This window comes from Petromyzon marinus, chromosome 5 (genome assembly GCF_048934315.1).
Source record: "Petromyzon marinus isolate PM22_M1 ecotype Great Lakes invasive population chromosome 5, UKy_Petmar_22M1.pri1.0, whole genome shotgun sequence".
In the NCBI taxonomy this organism is placed as follows: domain Eukaryota; kingdom Metazoa; phylum Chordata; class Hyperoartia; order Petromyzontiformes; family Petromyzontidae; genus Petromyzon; species Petromyzon marinus.
In genome coordinates, this window is record NC_133671.1 from 15,081,597 (window position 1) to 15,104,611 (window position 23,015).

Here is a 23,015-nt window from a genome sequence, read left to right on the forward strand (position 1 = left end):
CAGCCACTAGAGGTTTCTACATTTACCACAATGTTAAAATAAGGAATTGATTCCTGAATCAAATCAAAACCATGTGTTGCGACAATTCATTGAATCGCGTGGGAAATGAATCATTACGACCCAGTATTTGACATGTGCGGTGTGTGAAACCTGTGAAATTCACATCATCTCAGCTTGTGAAAATCCATGCTCGAGTCACTACAGGTCGGACATTTAAAAAAAATTGTTTTAACAAAACACACGATACCATTGTAGCGGGAGACTTTCATGCAAACGTAGCTAAAACAAGCAGGGATGAGAGGGTTATGGGTAAATGTTGGGAGAGAAACGAGAGAGAAGAGTGTCCAATGGAGTTTGCACCCAGCAGAAATGCGGAGGTCACGAACACCTTTTTTTCAAATCAAGTAGAGAAAATGGACACGATCCAAAGTTGAGATATTAGAAATGAAATTGACCATTGCCCTTATGCATTTGGAGACAACACGCAGAGGGTGGGAATGTTACAATCAGTGGTATTCCCTGCCTATTGCAGTGCTCGTGAGCCGATAAGGGTAAAGTACATGATTTCCCTATCCGATATCCATTTCCATATCTTACACATTTTATCACAATGTTAATGATTACCGTACTGTAGTTGGAAAGTGTTGTCACGAAGCAAGGTTATATGGCAGAGCTTAACTCCTGTTTTGGGTGGCTAAGTGTTTCTTAAGGCTAATTTCCACTTCAAGGTATTAAACCGGAGTGTCATTTTGATCCTGGTTAAAACCCTAGTCATGATGTGCAAGCCAATTGCTGCCACACATAAACCACAGCAGCTGTGGATCCACAAGCCACGACGTTGGCTATGAAGGACCCCAGGAGGTTGTTGCGAATCAAAGGGCGTAAACTCGATGCCTTAGATGGAAAATTAATGAGTCCAAGTTGTGACTGTGGCGTGACATCTCAGACTGTGCAACATATCGTGAACAACTGCACAATCAGATCATTCAACGACGATCTGAAACGAATCCACACGGCTACTCCTGAAGCAGTCGAATGGATATCAAATCTCGACATCAATTTGTAAATCTGTTGCAATCCCCAACAATGCCATACCAAAGAAGAAGAAGAAGAAGTGGCACTATTTTCCAATGTGGACGGAGAGTTGACAGTAATTACAGAGGAGTGGGATTCTTAGTATTTTTTAATGGGAGGAGTGGGACTCTTGGTTTCTCTGGGAATTAAACATTTGTGTTTTAGGATCAATGAGCGCAGTACTTCAAATATAATTGCCCAGATAACATTCAAGCTCTCAAATGGATACAAATGCATATTCCAACCCTGGATCCATGATGATGTAAAAAGCAGACCAAATGTTAAAGCATGTAACTTTTTACAGCCACTTACAATCTCGGCGCGTTTGTGTAATGAGCATCGCTTCTCTTTCTTGTCCCAAGTTTCTAAGTGCGCCACAGCACGTGCGACGGACAACCGGAACGCTCCACACGCAGCTGCTGCCCAAACCCTGAAAACCAGACTTACACCAAATATATTAGAACATTAAATTATGGCAAAGGACACGACACCATCAAAATTCTAGACTTCGATGCAAAGGTAGGTAAAAGGAGCAGAGATGAGAGAATGACGGGTAAAGTTTGCGTTTTGAAAGAAAAACGAAAAATAAGTGTCGGTTATGTACACGTCAAAATGGAGAGAGTGCATTAGAAATTAAATTGACTTAATTCTCACTACCCCAAAACGTCCGAGTTATCTCCGCCCTCATCAAATTCAACACCAGAAGTGGTAGCAAATACAACTTCGACTGATTCTAAGGCAAAGGTTACATTTCGTAGAAAAGCCAAGATAATTAACGTGGCCACTACAGATATTTAATAAATAGCATTGTAATGGACTAAACATTGAAAGTGTGGGGATGTAACAACCAATCAGAACAAGTTATCTGGAAAAAAAAGCGTAAGGAAAATGTAAAAAAAGGTTTAAATGTCAAACAAAAAACTAGAACACACAACACTGTAAACCCGTTTAAAAAATTAGAAGATAAATAATAAAACACAACATGAAAGTGATGCAAGATGCCATAAACAATTGCAGCAAGAAAGCAGCACAAACACAACATTGATGATTGGTAAATCGCAGCTGGTAGCCTTGGGAGCCTTGGGAGCAAGATGAAACATTAATGTAACATTAAACAATTTATATAGCAAACATTATATCTCATGCGCCAAACCAAAAAACACTGCCCTTCATAGTGTGCAAAAGGTAAAGCCCCTGGACCAGATGGAATAAGTGTGACATTATCAAAGAATAGAGACCAACTATTTAAACAAAAATGTTTATGCAGAAATAAAAACAAACCCTCAATCCTGGAATGCTAAAGTCCTGCATTTACAAAGGAAAACTGATTTGAAAAGGTAGACTGATTAGCCTCCAATACAATTTTAAATTGTTCACAAATATCTTAGGGAACTGCATCTTGGACCATTAGGAGGCCAACCCACTGTGTGAACAAGTTGGATAAAGGAAAGGTTTTTTTTTTTAAATTCATTAACCACATACTGTGAATCAGATCCTAGAAGACAAATTAATTTCAGGTTTGGCTTTGGAGATTGCAAAAAAAGTGTTTCAGTGGAAACTCATGCAGTCATCCACGTTCCCATACATGAATACAAATATACAATCTAGATAACCGTTATAAACCATGAAGAGGTGCTACATTGAGACTGTACAACTACTCCCATTTAGACAAGGGGACATACTGTCACCAAACCTCTTAGAGTGACTTTGAAGATATCTTAAAAAAAAATATTGTAGAAATAAAGGCATAAATATAAATTGGCAAATCATAAACTATCTCGGATTTTTTTTATGGCAAAGTAAACAAAACAACCAATGGTGTTGAGCGATAGGAAATTCTTTAATAATTTAGGAAAGGGCTCAAGATAAATTAGCAAAACAAATGTACAACAAATCATATAACCCAAAATGTTATTCGGACACAGCTGCAAAACAGCAGACCATTTGTATACCTAGGGTAATTACTGAAATCAGATTGGGATTAAAATAATGAAAATGCAACTATCAGGATGGAGTGGTTTTGGAACACTCGTCTGAAGAAAATTTTAAAGCAGAAACATGGCGTCCATAAATGACGTCACGCGATTTTGGCCGATTTTTGACCCCCCCCTCCCCCCCTCGTCACACGGCGTCACAAAAAGTCAGACCCCCCTCCAATATGACGTCACAAAGCTCTGCCAATATTTCCATTGTGAAAATAAAACATGCTTCAAATCGCTTTAAACTATTGTCATTGTAGTGCGTATTTAATGTGGCGCTGCACTCTGATGTTGTAGGAGAAAACACGTATTAAAAAGGAGGCGTTGGAAATCTAAAATTTAGCATAAAATTTACTCGAAAATTTTCAACGTCTAACTAAAACTGCAGATGTTCAGAATATTATATTGAAATTCTCTTATAATTATAAAATATAAAAAGTAATTATAACTATAAAAAACACTTGAAACTTTGTAGTAGAACGAAGCAAAATGGAGAGTACAATTATAACAATCACATATTCATTCCACAGAATGAAAAGCCCTGGTAGAATCATTAGAATCAAAATGTTTAATAACAATCATTAAAAAAAAATACTAAATTTATGCTTCTCCATTCTCCCATGGAGAAGCAAAATGCTCCTTCATGGAATAAATAAAAGGTGACCTTAGTAAATTTAAATAATCAAATAGTTAATCATGAAAATTAATTTTAAAAAAAGTATTGTTGTTATAACAATTCTACTTAACATTTATTTAAAGTTGTGCATTTTGATGTGACGTCACATTTCTCAAACCTCCCCCCCCCTCGTCACAAATGTCTGACCCCCCCCCTCGGTGCGTGACGTCATTTATGGACGGCCCTTTTACCGAAAGAACCAAAAAGTAATCCCTGCAGTCACGAAAGCTCCAAATCAAGTTCAGAAACATGGACACAAACAAAGGCAACGGAACAAAGGCTGAAACGTATTCAAAGAAGCATGAGAAGATGTCTGGGACTTCGGTACACTGAGAGACTGAAAGATGACATCAGATGACACACGCACATTGGAGGCTGGAAGAGATGATGTGAGATGGACCAAACTGTTTACATAACGGCAGCCAATGGATAAACACCCTCCAGAAGATCTCTACCAGAGATAGAGCAGTGGGATCAGCTCGTGTGCAGGATTGAGATGGACTGTGCCATCGTATGGGAGAGGCCTTCCTTCACACAGAAGTGGATATTATGTTTATTATGACAAACACGAGGGATCAAAAGCACATTTTCTCCAGCCATTGTGCAGCGAACCTTATGAACCCTGAATCCCAGAGAATCGTACCGTTGGATGTACGCTGTGCAAAGTGTTGAATCGCCGTACAATCCGCATAATTTTGGAAGCCCAATCAGACAATAGTGAGCTAATACAATATTGTCAAGGATAGTTAATAGTTTCAAAAGGGGACGTTTCGCCAATTCAAGCAATGAGACCTGTACGGCGAATTTCTGCCTTGTTTGCCTTAAATTTACAGATTTTGAAGTAGGCCTGAGGCATTTACTTCGATGTATTACGGTAATGTAAGTTAGATGTCATTGTTGCATAATGCAGCCAAGTCTGACAACGCAGGCGAAGCCACCCACGTCAATTCGGTAACGACAGGTGCTTGTGAATCCACTGCTGGATGAGGGCCTCTCCACACCGCACGGGTCGTAGGGGTCAGTGACCATACTTCACCACGCTGGTTAAGTGGTGGTGGGTGGGTGGGTGTGGGGCATGTCTTAGGGGAGCACAGAAGTGCAGTACAACATTTTGGTGCACTGCCATCGCAGCCCAATTCATGACTGTACAATACAGCAAAATGGCTTGCGATTTCAGGAGAAAGATGGAACCGGTTAACTGGTGGTAAGGAATAGAACATGTGAAATTAGTAAAGTCATTGTTACGCAGTAGACTTAACCATGGCTGATGATGAACAAAGGCTATCACAATTCCGTTAAAAGGAACGTGGCCTGCAATGGGGTGGACGACACATCTGGAGTGGCGTTCGTTTACGAACACGTAAGAAAGGGAACAACGCATGTCCATATAGTGACGGAGCGTCGTGCCCTGGGTATTGAGTTTTTTCTAATTTTCGTTTCGCACACAAAACGGCCACAAGGCGAGACCTTGCCCAAATCTCGCGAGAACACAACAGCAAAACCAATGCGCAAAGCCGGCTTGGAAACCTCGCGAGATCTCGCCTGCGGTAGATTTCGCAGAGCGGATAAGCGGCCGGGGGTGGGTTGATAAGGGGAAGGGGGTGGGTTGGGAAGGGGGCGGTGTAGGTCGAGGGGGAGGGGCGTGCGCGTCACAGCGCCCCCGCGGTCACGTGCGGGCCCGCTCACTCCCCACCAGCTCAGCGCGCGAGCCAACAGCGCGCGACCCGATTGGTCCAAGCGCCTGATTGCTGACGCCACGCCTTCCCCCCCACCCGCTTCCAACGCACCCGCCCCCTATTATACTCCCCCCCTGCCCCCAAACACACACCAATGCGGACTAGGAAGTATGAAACCGGGTTTGACCGGAGTGGGCTGAGTGCGTGGGGGCATTGAGGGTGGGTGGGGGGGGATGCGACTGCTTGGTGGGGGTGGAGCTAGCCAGGCTGCTGCTGCTGGGCACGTGGGCGGAGTTAAAGAGGGGGGGGTTGATAGGGGGCGGGGCGTTTCGCGCCTATTAGATACGTGGGCGGAGCTAAGGTGTGGACGGGGGAGTTAGGAGTGGGGGGGGGGAAAGTTGGGGGGTGGGGGGAAGGTAGTTGGGGGTTGGAGGGGAGTTAGGGGGTGGGAGATATTGGGGGGGGGGGAGTTGGGTGGGGAGAGAGTTTCGGGGGGGTGGGGGGAAGAGTTTGGGGAGGGGGGAGAGAGGGGGGGGGCGGTGCGGCTCCTGTTGCTGTGGCTGCTGAGTGGGCGGGGACGTGCGTGTGGTTGCCTGGCGGAGTGGGCGTGGTTAGAGGAGTCGGGGAGGCGTGGTTAGGCAAGGTGGGCGGGGCGTGCGGCTGCTGCTGCTGCTGCTGCGGGTGCCGCTGCTGCTGCTGCTGCCGCCACTCGGCCATGTCAGCGGCCCGGGGCTGTGGCTGCAGCCCGGCCTTGCTGCATGCGACCGAGTGCCCGACTGGAGCAGCGAGCATGCGTCTTCTGAGCGACGGAGGGCACGGTCGCTAATACCAATAATAATAACAACAATAGAAACAAGAATACAGGAGCGGCAGCTAGGGGAGTAAGAATAATACATAGGGAGCAGCAACAATAGCAACGGTGGTTGGTGGTGGTGGTGGTTGTGATGTTAGTGCAGTGGTATTGGTAAATATTGTGATGGTCGTAATACAGTGCAGGGGCTATTGTAGGGATTAATGCGCTAATAATGATAATGTGCTGATTACAATTAAAGTGTTAAATTAACGAGGGATTAGCACCACTAATTGTGACGAATTAACTTATTTTATTTGACTAAATGATAGCTGATGTGTATTTTTTAACGGGAGGGCAGCCGATGTAAAATGCAGTAAAATATTGTATAGTTTTTTTTTTATAATACAGCGAAATCAATGATAAAATAAACAGTAAATTAATTAGTACGTAATACATATAGTATTACTAAATATTAATACAGGTACTAATAACATTCCGAATAGAGTGGCAGTCGTATAAATTTTAAATAGTGATATATTGGTAATTATATTCTTAATACATAATAGCTCTATTTAAAATGCAATCATGGATATACCCATTACAGTAAACAGTCATAGTATACATTAAATATAATTACCTGGATCTAATTTATGGTATATACAATATAGCTCATAAATATAGTAATAATAATTTATATTGTTACAATTTTTGTTATCTATTCCCCACCAATACAAATTCTCGTTTCAATCATATACTTTATTTTTTATTTTCCACCTCTGACGTGGTGACTGCTATTTATAATCCATTTGCAATTCTCATTGTTGTCTATTGTTATTGCGGCTAGCCTGGTAGAAATATATAACAGCAAAAAATATATATCTAACCAACGTGGAACCCCAGGTTACACGAATCACCATCAATAAGGGTTAGAGCAAATAACTCTCCCCCCCCCAAAAAAAAAATTCATTTTGCAAATTGCAATTCGTTTTATTCTCTCATTTTTTTCCAGCCGGTTTCTTTCCCCCCCCCATCTCGATACAGATACAGTGTGAGAGGCAGGGAGACAAGAGCAGCGGGTCCGGATGCTTTGGTGGTGGGGTGGTCTTTATTTATCTATCTCCCTGCCCTTGCCTCGTATCTTAACACCGGCTGCCCGTCGTCACCGGTGAAGACGACGAGGATAAGAGAAGGAAGCGGCGAGGAGGAGGAGGGTTAGACCCGTGGCGCAATGGAAGAAGAAGGAGGAGGAGGAGGCAGCGCCGCAGCCGCCTTGGAGCAATGCGAGCTGCTGCAGAACATGATTGAGATCAGCCTCGCGAGCCTCGAGGGCCTCAGGACCAAGTGTGCCACCAGCAACGACCTCACGCAGAAGGAGATGCGGACTCTGGAGGTCAGTCAAGTCCGGTCGGTGTGTCGACGTTCGTCTCCCCGGTGTTACTCTTTGCTTTGGCTCTTTCGCTGAAGTCTCGCCGTGTGTGTCCCGACGATGTTGCTTGCGTGCCCGTTGTTTGTTGTTGTTTGTTGTTGTTGGCACAGCGAGAGAGCATCGAGAGGCGCCGGGAGCGTTTTGTGACAGCCGTCTCTCAAAAGTCTCGGGGTCCCTTGGTGGAGATCGCCGGTGCATCTAGGCCGGCACAGATCGCTTGTTTTTCGAAGTCGTGCTTGTTTGTGTCTTCCTAGCTCTGGTGTGTCCCGTCCTGGCACACTTGTTCCGATTCCTCTGGCGTCTGGTGGCCGCAACCTCGGATGCGTTTGATATTTGGCCATGTGAAGAAAGCTGGAACAGCGGCCGCGATTTGGTTCGGTGGTTTTGCCTACTATGTTGTTGTTTTTTTCTGACAGTCTAGGTGCACCTACTTGCAAATGATGCCACGTTGGAATTGTGAAAGCAACCCCCACCACCACCCCTGTGGGGGTTTGTTGCAGATACAGGTGTTAAGGCGAAGGTGACTTGGCAGATGTACTACCTGAACTCGCCACTGTGTAACATGCTAACCCTTTAAACACGGAGGTATACGTTGGCAAACGACTGAACATTCATAACCAGGTGCCAAGTTGCCTTTTCTAGCCTCCAATGGGCCTCCCCAAGGTCAAATCAAAACATAAATGAGTACCTTCTGCAGTGTGTGGTCATATAAATCAGCCACTGGGGGAATGGAGGTAGGTGGATTTGTGCGATGGATGGACATGCCACCAGCTTTTTTTTGTCATGAAGACCTTAACATGTGCTAATAAGGACTCCCCAACAGTTGTGTAGGCCTTTGTGTCGACCTGGCTCTGGCCTGGCAGCAGTTTTCTGCCAGAAACCATGGTGAGTTCCACCACCAGGCAGTGTTGGTCATGTGGCGGTCGACCTTGTAGATCTGTAGATATACGGGCACATCCACTGTTCTCACGCTCAAATTCCCACCGTTGACCCCATTGTTCGTTTAACGCAGATTTTTTTTTAATTTCATACATCACGCCAACACAAGGAATCGAGTCTCATACATGAAGATGAACAGTAGTGTATTCGATACAGAGAAGTGCACGTTACAAATGAAGTTTAGAAATGATTATTTTTTTAAAACATTCGAATAAACACGCTGGGTTTAATAGACATGTTGGCAGAATTTTATTTAGGCATGCTGGGTCAGTCCATCTTGGTGTAACTAATGGATAGAGGGACACGTGTTCTTCTTTAGTTTAGTGCCCAATGGCAGGTCTTTAGCTCAAACTATCTCTATTCTGTACGATCTTGAGCAGCCTTAATTTTACACTATGTAAAAATGAAGTCGTCAAGCAGCATTTTAGTTTTAATCTACTTGGCCTCAACATGATAATAGGGTTTTTCCCCTTTCTGGTAATAAAACAGGTGTTAAGATGTTAAAACACCAAACTGAAACCTTTGCAAGGAATCATGCCTGCATTAACCACATATACACGTGGTGAAAATGCAAACAAAAAAAACATGCTCTGACAGTGTGCATTTTCACCGCATGTATATGTGGTTAATGCAGACATGATTCCTGGCAAAGGTTTCAGTTTGGTGTTTTAACATCTTAACACCTGTTTTATTGCCAGAAAGGGGAAAAAACCCTATTATAATTTAATACTGGCAAAGGAGGTCTTATGATATTGGCCTCAACATCTTTCCAGAAATCGAAATCTTTCCAGAACTTCGTCCATCAAGCTTTCACCTTTGAGAATGTCCAATCCACACATTTCGCTTTTTCTGGATTAATCACATGGGACATTTCCCCTCCGTAACCTCGTCGAGACCTTCCCTCTTATGCTTTCTTTACCCAACTGATTTTCTCGATTCGACTCCATGCCCATACATCAAAACTTTCTCCTCTTCATGGAGCTATCAACCAGGCTTCCATCATCGTATGAATCGCAATGGTTGTCCACCTGCCAAGCATGTTAATGCTTACCTATTACTTTGGAGCCAGGGTTGGTAAATCATACAATCATAATTTGGCAGATACTCACCTGCAGGCCAGCAGGTAAACCAGTGGATGGCATCACAGTGGGTTGAATGTCGATTTGGATTTTTAGGTGTTTTCCCATTGTAAACATTGCTTTTCTGGGTACTCTGTATTTCTCTGACATGCAAAAAAATACTCAGTGGGGAATTGGTCAAAAATTCCATGCAGACCCCTCCTGCTAAAATCATGTAAATCCATTAAGCTAAGGACATACAAGCGAAGAGTTTGTGCAGTTTTATGAATGTGTAGCATTTAATTAATTTTAGTTACACATTTACAATGCAAAGCATGCCCTTGTGCAATAAATGGGCCTTTCATCAGTAAGTTTTCTTCAGGACAGTATGTGCAATTTTTTCTATTTGAATGCATCATTTTATCTCAGGAATCCCTGTTTTCCCAGACAATGCACCAAGGCCCTTCCCTAAAGGGAAATGCAGTTTAGTATTGTACAGAGTAAAAGAGTACACTGGCAAAGCACATTGCACAATTTATTGCAAATGGTTGCGTACAATATCGGTTTAACACGACCCATCGGCACCATTTTTAGTATTGTATACTATGCTTTATTTAAATATTAAGATACAGGAGCTCAAAAGCCAAGGAAAATTTCAATGATATATATATTTTGATTTAAAGCTTTCGTGACTGCAGGGATTCATATTCTTAGTTCTTTCGGTAAAGTCACGTAGAAGGGAAACAATACAATAATAAAAATATAAAACAATAAAATTATCACGACGTTTCGACTGCAACACAAGCAATCATCATCAGGTGTGAAAACCACAGCAAGAAAATGTGAAAAAAGTGACGGTTTTTTTTAACGTTAGCACCACGGCTACCATGAAAGATTCGTTCATGAGGCTATCCACATATACAAACACAGACAATTTCAACCGAGAAAATGGATTCTGGATTAGCAATCATTGGAAGGATTTGATAAACCATTTCGGGTCTTAATTGATTGTTTATGCTTACGGTGGCTTTCAGACAGCATCCATTATTTTCGTCTCCCCCCTCCTCTTTTCCAAACATAGATGGACTCGTCCACCTGAATAACTGACAAATCGCTCTCCGTGGTGCTAACGTAAAATAATCGCTACTTTTTTCAAAATTTCTTGCTGCGGTTTTCACACCTGATGATGATTGCTTGTGTTGCAGTCGAAACGTCGTGAGAATTTTATTGTTTTATATTTTTATTATTTTATTGTTTCCGTTCTACGTGACTTTACCGAAAGAAACAAGGATATATATTATGTTAGCAAGGGCAATTATAATAATATAATGCACATAGAAGAATAGCTTAACATTTTGGCCATCATGAATGTATTAATAAAATTGATATTCATATTTAAGAGGAAAATATACTCATGAGAAGAAATTCACGATTTTCAAAGTAGCACAAATACTGGCAATTAATGGTCTACAATGGACACCAAGCAGGCTTGAAATTAGGAAATTCTATCGGTTCAAAATTATACCTGCTTTGAGTATTGCCTGAAATCCATAATTTACATTTTTTTTCAATATTATATCATTAGATCACCAGAGATTGTAGAGCATTCGAGGACAACATCAAGTCCATACAGTATATTGACCTTTGAATCGTTTTACTTACATTTACGTGAAGAAGATCTTCCTCTACAGTTTAGGCTTTTATTTTATCTCACGGTGCCATAGTTTGTAAACAAAGAAATAAATCAAATGTTCACAATTAGTATACTTACCTATATTTCCTGATGTCACAGGTCCCTCTTATTCCAGGCTTTATAAGAAATGAATTACGAGTAAAATTAGTTTTTAAGACATTTACTTATTAAAATGCAGTATGTAACAAATCTGTTTATGAAGCACATTAATATTGCCATGCAGTATCGAATGTTTTCTTCCAGACTTGTCCAGATATGCAATGTATAGCACTGTTCTGTGCAGAATATTACCTCTATGCACGTGTGTGTTACTATTTGTGCTCTCACGTTGCTTTTATCGCTTGGATTTGAATGCTGTGCTTTTATTTACCTTAATGCAGTACGTTTCCATTTAAGGTCCTCAGACATTGTTATTACTGGCCTACGATAATAACTGGGATCCTTGCAGTCACGAAAACTTCAAATCTATATTGGGTTTATTATACTTTAGTATTTTCAGTGAGACCAAGACCTTTTTTTTTCTTTCCCCGTCCCAGTAATTGATGATTATTTGTAAGCAAGCATTTTTTCGTATGGTTAGTTCATCGTCATTCCATTAAAAAAAATTACTGCAAGAGGAGTTAAGTTATACCAATTCAATTCGCCATTGAAAAAAACGAGCTCCTTATAGCTTTACCCGAAATCAGCTGACTTGAACGACTTGCAGTTGGGTTGTTTTGTTGAGAGTCAATTTTAGTAACTCGTTTAAAATAAAGGCAGTTAAAAACATGAATTCTGCAATGGTGATAATGTTTCGGCAAATGTTGCTTTGTAGGAAAAATACACACTTTACGGAATGTACACAGTACGCGCTGGTCTTTCCAAGCTTGTAATACCACTGGCTGGAAAGGATTTATCTGTGGAATTATCCTTTTTCCCTTTGTCGAGAGCAAATTATAGAAGCTATTGAAAGCAACTGTCAGTGTAGCAATCTCCGATAAAGCAGCAATTTGTTATTGCTTTTGAGTTTATTACGCAAGAGCGTTTGCAGTAAAACAATGTGCCGTGTGCAATGAACTTGACAGAGCAGGCTTCAATTACCCTACTTAGCACGAGAGGGCGCCTTCAATGAAATTTCAGTACTGTACTGTATAGTGTTCATATGAAGTACATGATAGATCTGTGCTCAGTTACAGTGTTTAGTGCAGTAATTCTAATTACAAGCAGCTTTAACCGAAATTACAATTACCATGGGTTGCAATTCATTACACGTTACACAATTGCAATTGGTCCAAGGTCTGGTGCATGAAACCCATTGTCTTCAAGTTCCAGTACAATGGTTGTTTGGGTATTCGCTGATTTCGTTATTTTTACATTCACTTGTATTAATGTGGTGAATTAAATTAACATGTGTCCCTCGGTTGCCAATTCTGTGGCTCAAATTTCAGAAGTGAATATTACAATTTTGATTTAAAGCTTTCGTGACTGCAGGGATTCATTCTTGGTTCTTTCGGTAAAGTCACGTAGAAGGGAAACAATAATTGATTGATCACGCTTAAGGTGGCTTTCAGACCGCATCCATTCTTTTTCGTCTCCCCCCTCCTCTTTTCCGAACATAGATGGACTCGTCCATCTGAACAAACTGTCAAATCGCTCTCCGTGGTGCTAACGTTTAAAAATAAACCGCTACTTTTTTCAAATTTTCTTGCTGTGGTTTTCACACCTGATGATGATTGCTTGTGTTGCAGTCGAAACGTCGTGATAATTTTATTGTTTTATATATTTTTTATTTTATTGTTTCTCTTCTACATGACTTTACCGAAAGAACCAAGAATATTACAATTTAAATCAAATATTAATGTATATAACCGTTTGGGTAAATTCCATTAACCCATTCTGAAGGAAGTTTTTTTTAATTTCCTCTTACCTAGTTAAATACAGACCGCTAGTTAACATAAATTTAGCAAATAACAATCTTGTGTGCATGGCCGATGCTACGTGTGATGTGAAAGAAGTTCAATATACATACAAGTCATGGACCGCCTGAAAAACAACGTCTACCTAGGAAATGGAGCAATGAAATCAGCTCTTTATTTTACCAGGTAAGGCTCACTGAGCTATACAGCTCTTTTTCAGAAGTGACCTGGCCACAAATGATAGCTCAAAGAAGTGGCTTATCATTGCGCGGAAATGTATATCAGCCACATACTGTAATCGCACGTTGATTCTAAATGTGGAAGGAAAACCGAAGGACCCGGAGAAAAATACACGTGACCACGGGGAGAACATGCAAACTCCAAATATACAAGAGCCAGGGTTGGAATCGAACCCACGACCTGTATACTAGCCGAGGTATTTAACATCTCACCACTGTGGTGCTCAGTTCATGTCCAGTTGCCAGGTTTATTGTCACATTGCAGGAGCGTGAGGTCAGGATCAGATATAGAATCTTTATTTGTCCTAGATAAATCCCATGAGCTATGAAGCTCTTTTTCACAGATGTCCAGTGGGGGACGAGTCAGAAACTTAACAACGACAAACAATACAAAAACACGAAGGGTTTGCAAAGTATAGGGAAGGTAAGCAAATCACAAATTAAATACGTAAAATAGATTTCAGTTTGTAAGTTCAAATTGCACAAGTACACTAATTCCCACGCTTATCCAAGGCAGAAAAACAACAGCAAAAACAATCTCAGACTACACAAAGACAACACACAGTCCCTCAATAAAATTGCACGTTGAAATTGAACCATTGATACTTGGAGTAAGGATGAAAGTTACTAATCACATTTGAAAAATGCACATGTATCTAGAACTAATCATCTGCTTCAGGTGGTGGTGGCTTGGCAAAGGCCGACAAGCAAAGCAGTGGATTGGCCATGGCTGATATTGATGATATAATGGCACAGTTTAATGGCACATCTTCATGGAAAACCTTGCATGACCAAATGTTGACCACATTGCACGTGTGTGGAACAATAACGGCGAATACGGCAATTACATGGTACTGTATTGGGTCGCAATTATATTAATGTCTCTTGAAGGTAAAAATAATGACGCTTGAAATATATCACATTGGTAATTGTTAATGTTAGGTAATATGATCAATTTAGAAAAAAAATTAAGAATTTGGCAGCATAAGGAAATAAATTTAGTTGGAATATTTTTACCTAATATTTCTAATTAATGGTAATATTATACCGTATTGTTATTTTAGTCCGTTTGCGTTGGCCTGAGTACGGTACTATATATCAGGTGTCTGCTTTCAACCTTGGTTTATTTTTTGTATTTCCCTACGTAAATCTCAAAACACGTTATGCATGTGGCACGCAATAACAATATAGCCACACCTGCAATATGATTTAAACAATTTAAATGCAGGTTCCAACATACATGCAATTCAGTGTTCACTTATGACAAAGCCGTAACACCCTGTGCATTTTAGTTAGCTCTGGTAGCATACAAATTTATGAATTGTACATTAGGTTTGGTAGCTGTCCCAATAATACAAAATGTGAAATACAGGTGAACAACATTCATAAATATATATATGTGTAGTAGGTTCAACTGAGTTGCAGAAATGCTCTTGGAGGTAACATATTTATTTAACACCAACACACGGGGTAACTGCCCCTTAACAGAATAACAATCTATGGTGGTGACCACCAGGCTAACTACACTAATTACAACGTAACTAGCTTCAGTAGCATTCAATTGCTTTGCATTATTCTTAATACTGTATAGACATATTCTGCGTGTTGAAGTTCATTTTTTCTACTCAGTATGTTAAAATGAAAGCCCTTCATTGTTTTGTTCGGTATGTGTGACTTAAAATCAACATACAGTAAAGGTTAGTATTATGTACAAGTCGTTTCTTTCTAATCCCTCCACTACCTTTCAGAATATTTTCAATAAACATTGCGTCATTGTTGCCACGACAACGTTGCTATCAAGCAGCAAGTTGCTGCTGTCCTTACAATGAGCATTCCCTTCGCTCATGTCTTTTTCTTGCATAGAAAATAACAAATGCCCATTCGACCTAATTAGGGGTTCTTCCCGTACGTTGCGTCTTACATTAACCCCCAAATACGTTTCGTTTTCGCTTTTGTCATTTTGGTGACCCATATCACTTGCAAATGAGACAATCCTTTGTCTCTTGAGATCTCACCTGGTTAAACAAAATAACTTTAATTAATAAATAAATAAAAAACCACCCAGCTCATTATTGCCAGAAAAAAAACCCAAATATGCCCAGACGCACATTCAAATGGTACTGGAAGAATAATCTACAAAAAAAAATTAAGACACGTCCAAATACATCGGGACTTATTTATTACATGTGTAGTGACATCGCGGGATGTCACTGTACAGTGCCGGCCCTAGAGAGGTACGGCGTGCGATGTAACGACATCACGGACACCGCTATGATGTGGGTGTAGTACCGGCCATAGAGAGGTACGGCGTGCGATGTAACGACATCGCGGACACCACAGTGGTGTGAGTGTAGTACCGGCCCCAGAGGGGCACGGTCAGCGCTGATTGACAGCGCTGGATGATAGCGCTGGATGGCACCACGCTTGGCGTGCAATGCCAGCCCTAGAGTATCAGGTGTGAGAGTGCCGGCCGTCGGGAAGGGGTTACTGAAGGCCATGTACTCTGGTTGACCCGAGAGGACACGTGATCGGTTAAGTCCACAAAGGGGCCCCAAGTGGGGGCTAGGGGTGGTCACGTGGTCGGGGTCCAGATCCTGCTAGAGGCTTCTGGAAGGTGGTCGTGGCCAAGGGTGCAGCCAGCCACGCCGCAGAGAATATCAGCCGGGTCCCCCAGAGGGGCCGGCGTTGTTGTTCATCCTGAAGAATCCTTCAACAACGTTCCCTGAGTCTCCAACACGTGGACTTGGACCCAGGATGTGGTACCGGTCCGCCGTAGCTGGTTACGTTGTAATTAGTGTAGTTAGCATGGTGGTTGCCACCATAGGTTGTTATTCTGTTAAGGGGCAGTTACCCCGTGTGTTGGTGTTAAATAAATGTGTTACCTCCCAGAGCACGTCTGCAACTCAGTTGAACCTACTACACATATATAAGAATATGTTTTACCCCTTTCTGGCAATAAAAATATTCCTATATTTTGATACTGGCAAGGGATGTCCATGGAGTTAGTGCATTGTGCTATGCTCCCAGCAATCCGAGTTGGATTCCTGACCATGGCTTACATCTGTGGCAAGTGATATCTAAACTCGCCCTGGACGGCCCAAACCTGGACTATTCAGCGTGGTAAAATATGCTCAAGTAAACCTTATTACTGACAAGATGTGTGGAGAGGCTCTTCAACGCAGAGGCGCCGCCGTGGCGATATATTAATTACCTCGCCTAGAATGCAGGAGGTCATGGGTTCAATCCCAATCCTTGATGCCTGTATATTTAGAGTTTGCATGTTCTCCCCGTGGTCGCGTTGATTTTTTCCAGGTCCTCCGGTTTTTCCCTCCACATTTAGACTCAACATGCGTTTACAGTATTTGGCTGCTATAAATTTCCAGATAAGCCACTTTGTTGACCAATCTTTTGTGGCCAGGTTGCTTCTGAAAAAGAGCTATATAGCTCAGTGAGCCTCACCTGATGAAATAAAATAGTTTAGTATTCACCAGTGGATAAATTAAGGGCCGTCATTTATTATAAATACATTTACTGTAATGAGTCAAAGCGCGACAAACAACAGTATGGATGTTAATGAAAGTTTTGCTCCTATCATTTGACGTCGGAAAGACCTTTCATTTACGATGACTCCCACTCTAGCTGACCATTAGAGGTGATGACGGCCGAACGGCGCCAAGTGGCTTATAGATGTCGGAAGGTATCACAGTACATGGAATGGACATCACTGTCAGTGGTTTATCAATTAATTGAGACAAACATACTCTGCTGCAGATGTTGGGCCTGAGATTTCTTTACGAATACTGTAACAGCGAGTCATTAATAATGCATTGGACAGCTCTGTGTGGTTGTTTGTAGGACTGCTGTGAATTTGTATACAGGAATTTGTACACGCATGCATGATGGAAAGTGGCTGTGGAGAGTGCCATGGCTACAAAAGCAGTCAGTGTAGTCTCCATCCAAATGCAGAAGCATATTGTCCAATGATTAAAAGTCACCTAAGGATTTCAGGCCTATTCATATTCTTAGTTTTTTCGGTAAAGTCACGTTGAAGAGAAACAACAGAATAACAAAATATATATAAAACAATAAAAAATTCTCACGACGTTTCGACCATAACTCAAACGGTCATCATCAGGTGATGACCGTTTGAGTTATGGTCGAAACGTCATCATCAGGTGATGACCGTTTGAGTTATGGTCGAAACGTCGTGAGAATTTTTTATTGTTTTATATATATTTTGTTATTCTGTTGTTTCTCTTCAACGTGACTTTACCGAAAAAACTAAGAATATGAATTACTGCAGTCACGAAAGCTTTAAATCAAGATTTCAGGCCTGTGAACAAACAGTAGATTAAGAGAGCATACACAGAGGGACACTACTATACAACGTGTTCGTAACGGTATCATCCATCATTAATGAATTCTCATTAGACCGTTTGCACTGTGGTGGGACTGCTGGTAACATATTATGTACAGTATCTGGGATTTTTCAACTGAGTTTTGAGTCATCTGCTGGAGAGCTAGAGCACATCACAGAAGCGTTTGAAACGATTAACATCTGAGATGTTGTTGAACATCTGGGACTCTCTAGTCTCAGTAAGGTGCCAACCACCAGTAGACGTATAAAGGTTTAGACCAGGGGTCGGCAACCTGCGGCTCCGAATCCGCATGCGGCTCTTTACAGACTGCTTCGTGACGTAATGTATGTGTGTGTGTATGTATTCACATGCATTGCTGCTTTTGAAATATTGAGTTTTGTACCAAATTCGAAACAAAATGGCTCTTCTTGGTATTTTAGTTGCCGACCTCTGGTTTAGACAAATGAAACCGCTACAATAAAATCAGGGTGGTGCAAAGTGTTTGTGTGTATAATTATATTTATGGAGCTCCAAACTGTTGTTTAATCGTAATTCTCTAATAATGAATGATATATTTATGGGCACCTGATGTATCATAATATATCTCCTGATTATAAACCTAACACTTCCAGTTTCTTACAAGAAAAATATATCAAACCTGATGTATACCCTTAAATGGCTAAACTACTAATTAAACTAATTTGTATTTTACCAGGTAAGGTCCATTGAGCTATATGGCTCTTTATCAGAAAGAAGTTCAACATACATATATACAGTGAGGGAAAAAAGTATTTGATCCCCTGCTGATTTTGTACGTTTGCTCACTGACATAGAAATGATCAGTCTATAATTTTAATGGTAGGTTTATTTGAACAGTGAGAGACAGAATAACAACAACAAAATCCAGAAAAACGCATGTCAAAAATGTTATAAATTGATTTGCATTTTAATTAGGGAAATAGGTATTTGATCCCCTTTCAATCAGAAATATTTCTGGCTCCCAGGTGTCTTTTATACAGGTAACGAGCTGAGATTAGGAGCACACTCTTAAAGGGAGTTCTCCTAATCTCAGCTTGTTACCTGTATAAAAGACACCTGTCCACAGAAGCAATCAATCAGATTCCAAACTCTCCACCATGGCCAAGACCAAAGAGCTCTCCAAGGATGTCAGGGACAAGATTGCAGACCTACACAAGGCTGGAATGGGCTACAAGACCATTGCCAAGCAGCTTGGTGAGAAGGTGACGACAGTTGGTGCGATTATTCGCAAATGGAAGAAACACAAAAGAACTGTCAATCTCCCTCGGCCTGTGGCTCCATGCAATATCTCACCTCGTGGAGTTGCAATGATCATGAGAACGGTGAGGAATCAGCCCAGAACTACATGGGAGGATCTTGTCAATGATCTCAAGGCAGCTGGGACCATAGTCACCAAGAAAACAATTGGTAACACACTACGCCGTGAAGGACTGAAATCCTGCAGCGCCCGCAAGGTCCCCCTGCTCAAAAAGCACATATAGATGCCCGTCTGAAGTTTGCCAATGAACATCTGAATGATTCAGACGATAACTGGGTGAAAGTGTTGTGGTCAGATGAGACCAAAATGGAGCTCTTTGGCATCAACGCAACTCGCCGTGTTTGGAGGAGGAGGAATGTTGCCTATGACCCCAAGAACACCATCCCCACCGTCAAACATGGAGGTGGAAACATTATGCTTTGGGGGTGTTTTTCTGCTAAGGGGACAGGACAACTTCACCGCATCAAAGGGACGATGGACAGGGCCATGTACCGTCAAATCTTCGGTGAGAACCTCCTTCTCTCAGCCAGGGCATTGAATATGGGTCGTGGATGGGTATTCCAGCATGACAATGACCCAAAACACACGGCCAAGGCAACAAAGGAGTGGCTCAAGAAGAAGCACATTAAGGTCCTGGAGTGGCCTAGCCAGTCTCCAGACCTTAATCCCATAGAAAATCTGTGGAGGGAGATGAAGGTTCGAGTTGCCAAACGTCAGCCTCGAAACATTAATTGCTTGGAGAAGATCTGCAAAGAGGAGTGGGACAAAATCCCTCCTGAGATGTGTGCAAACCTGGTGGCCAACTACAAGAAACGTCTGACCTCTATGATTGCCAACAAGGGTTTTGCCACCAAGTACTAAGTCACGTTTTGCAGAGGGGTCAAATACTTATTTCCCTCATTAAAATGCAAATCAATTTATAACATTTTTGAGATGCGTTTTTCTGGATGTTTTTCTTGTTATTCTGTCTCTCACTGTTCAAATAAACCTACCATTAAAATTATAGACTGATCATTTCTTTGTCAGTGGGCAAACGTACAAAATCAGCAGGGGATCAAATACTTTTTTCCCTCACTGTACATACATACAAGTAATGGACTGCCTGCAACACAACATCTACCTAGGATATGAAGCGATGAAATCAGTTCTAAACTAACTATTTTTATTTTACCAGGTAAGGCTCAATGATCTATATCGCTCTTTTTTTCAGAAGTGATGTGGCCACAAACGATAGCTCAAGAGAGTGGCTTACAATGTGGAAATGTATGGTGTCCAACTACTCTTTAAAGCTTGTTTCTAAATATGGAGTGAAAAACTGAAAGAACCCTGAGGAAAATACGCGTGACCACGGGGAGAACATGCGAACTCCAATATTCAGGGTCATGATAGAAGCCACGACCTGTGTACCAGGCAGTATAGTTATCATCATGGCACAGTGGCACCACAAAATGAACCTCATATAGTACTGCACTTTTTGATAGACATGTTAATGTCAAGAGTCTTCATTAAATAGCATATTTGTTCCAATTACGCAAATTGGTCCTCATTTGTATAGATATTGTTATGACTCAATATGTTACAAATTTTCCCTAAACGTTCAAACCCTAACCCTGTAATTACCCAAACTACCTAGCTGTTGTAGGAACAATTAATTGTTTTTCGTAGAATTTTTACAAAATCTGTAAATTGAAGATTTCAGTTACAACATGTCCACATTAGTGGTGGAATGTAATTGAAACAGTAATGCTTTATTCACTGCAACTGATCTGACTTTCTAGTGGGACTTGGAAAACAACTCTGACTCGTGTTGCTGATGAAAATAGACGTGACCTTTATCTCTTGTTTTCATGGAAACAAGTGGGAAGGGTCTTACCCATCCTTTTTTCCATTGAAATGCAAATTAATTTTGACTTCATGGAAATTGAAGCCTTAAACAAGCCCCTATATAATCCTTATGATGTGCTGCAGTTTTTCAAAAGTGGAGGAGTGACTATACCGCAAGCTTGTCACTCATTAAGCATCGCTGTTATAAAGTCATGTGTTGAGGGCACATGAGCTGAGGCTTTTTTTTTACCTCATCTCAAAGTAGATCTCGATATAGCCAGACCGATCTAAAAAAGCCTCTTATGTTCACCTGATGTATCAGATTCATGGTGCACCAGACAGTGCCCACCAAATAACTTCCAGCAATATAAATGGGTACTGCGCAGTTAGTTGTTTAGCAGTTTTTTTCCATGGTGGGTTAAAGTTCAGGTACTTCCGCTGTTACCAAAACTCAATATTTCAGGAGCCGCAATGCATGCAAATACATACACACACACACATTACGTCACAAAGCAGTCCATAAAGAGCCGCATGCGGCTCCAGAGTCTCAGGCTGCCGACCCCCTGACCCAGTGAGAGGCCTTTTTGCCAGCACCTATGAACATCTTGGAGCGGAATATGTTGTAAATTAAATGTCATGCATATTTGAAGTTTGCATGTTCTCCCCATGGTCGCGTGGATTTTTTTTTACCAAATCCTCTGTTTTTTCCCCTCCACATTTAGTATCAACATGCGTTTAGAGTATTTATTTGAGGACTTTCAATTTCCGCATGATAAGCCACTCCAGACATATCATTTGTGGCTAGGTTGCTTCTGAATAAGAGCTATAAAGAAAGCTCAGTGGGCCTTATCTGCTGAAATAAAAAAAATAATTTAGTTCATAATTCAGCATGTACATAATTTGTTATGTTTATCAGTACACATATTTTCACGTTTTGGCTTGGAGTTTTTGTAGTGTTTTATGAAATAAATGTCCTTGAATAACATAATCTTAATTTAGTATTTTAACATCGAGTAAAAACATGAATGTGTACCTTCGTATTAGTTAAAATATTTTAGTGAGTATCTTTGCTTTATATTTTGCCTCTCGCACTTTAAAATGCTCAAACATTATTTTGTTAACTGGAACTCTTGTATTTGTAGCTATTTATTCTGTCCACTTTATGTTACCTTTTTCTTCAATGTGACAAATTTAATTACACCTACATTTACATTGTTACCACTATCTTCTGACAATATATTGTGGTGCAACTTTAATACAAGGACATTGCCTTGAAAGGACACTTGCTGGTATCATTGTACAGTTTTTGATTTTCCCATTTGCGTTTGGGCTTCTAACAGTGATGATTTGACAGCGCTGTGCTATGCAGCACTGGGAAAAAATGCATTCAGTGGCTCCTAGGCCCCAGAGAATCTCTCTGAGCTCATTTCCTTACGGTCAGGAAAACAATCGGCTAAAATAAACAACTAGCAGGAAACGGAAAGCGAGTAAGTCCCTTACTCAGCGGACGCTGTGATTTATGGTGTTTTTGTCGGATTTTATTTTTGGGAGGCCAAAAAAAAAAAGATTTAAAAACTGTTTGTCCCCTGTACAGTGTTACAGCACAGACAATAATGCCTCCCAAAAAAGTGGGTGCATGTACTTGAAATGCTTTTGTATAATTGCCGCACTCATTCAATATTGTTCCAATTGTCCTTTGACGTATTTGCGTATATGCGTGTTGGTTACTTTTTCAGGGAAAGCTGGTGAAGTACTTCAGTCGGCAGCTGTGCTGCAAGCAGAGCATCTCCAGCGCAGAAAGAGACCCTCGGCTGGAGGAGTTCCCGAGTCTCCACCACTGGCTGCGAATTGTGGGTCTGCACGGTCACGTCATGCAGGTAAAGGGAGTACCTACCATTGATTGGGGCTGTGACATGGCCGAGTGCGAGCACGTCTGTTGCTGGCTGGGTGCAGAGGTTCGCGGTTCGAGCCCCAGGGTGTGCCCTGGTTAATACTGCGAGTGTACGAACTATATATATGTAAAAAAAAAATACATGCTGTGAACCTAATTTTACATCACTTCCTGCTGTTTGTGATCATGCCTTTTGT

At 41.3% G+C, this 23,015-nt stretch overlaps 1 protein-coding gene across 4 annotated transcripts in view; it reads left to right on the top strand.

Annotated features, from left to right (window-relative positions):
• The first annotated feature begins 6,040 nt into the window (after positions 1-6,040).
• Positions 6,041-23,015, top strand: part of KSR2 (kinase suppressor of ras 2) — a 50,185-nt gene continuing 33,210 nt past the window's right edge. For 2 of the 4 annotated variants that reach the window (XM_032947079.2, XM_032947081.2), the window contains exons 1-2: positions 6,041-7,588; positions 22,664-22,804. In XM_032947079.2, the coding sequence (XP_032802970.2) occupies positions 7,427-7,588; positions 22,664-22,804 (303 nt within the window). In that variant the 5' untranslated portion in view covers positions 6,041-7,426. The remainder of the gene's footprint in view (positions 7,589-22,663; positions 22,805-23,015) is intronic. The other 2 variants (XM_032947078.2, XM_032947082.2) reach the window with 1 other exon arrangement.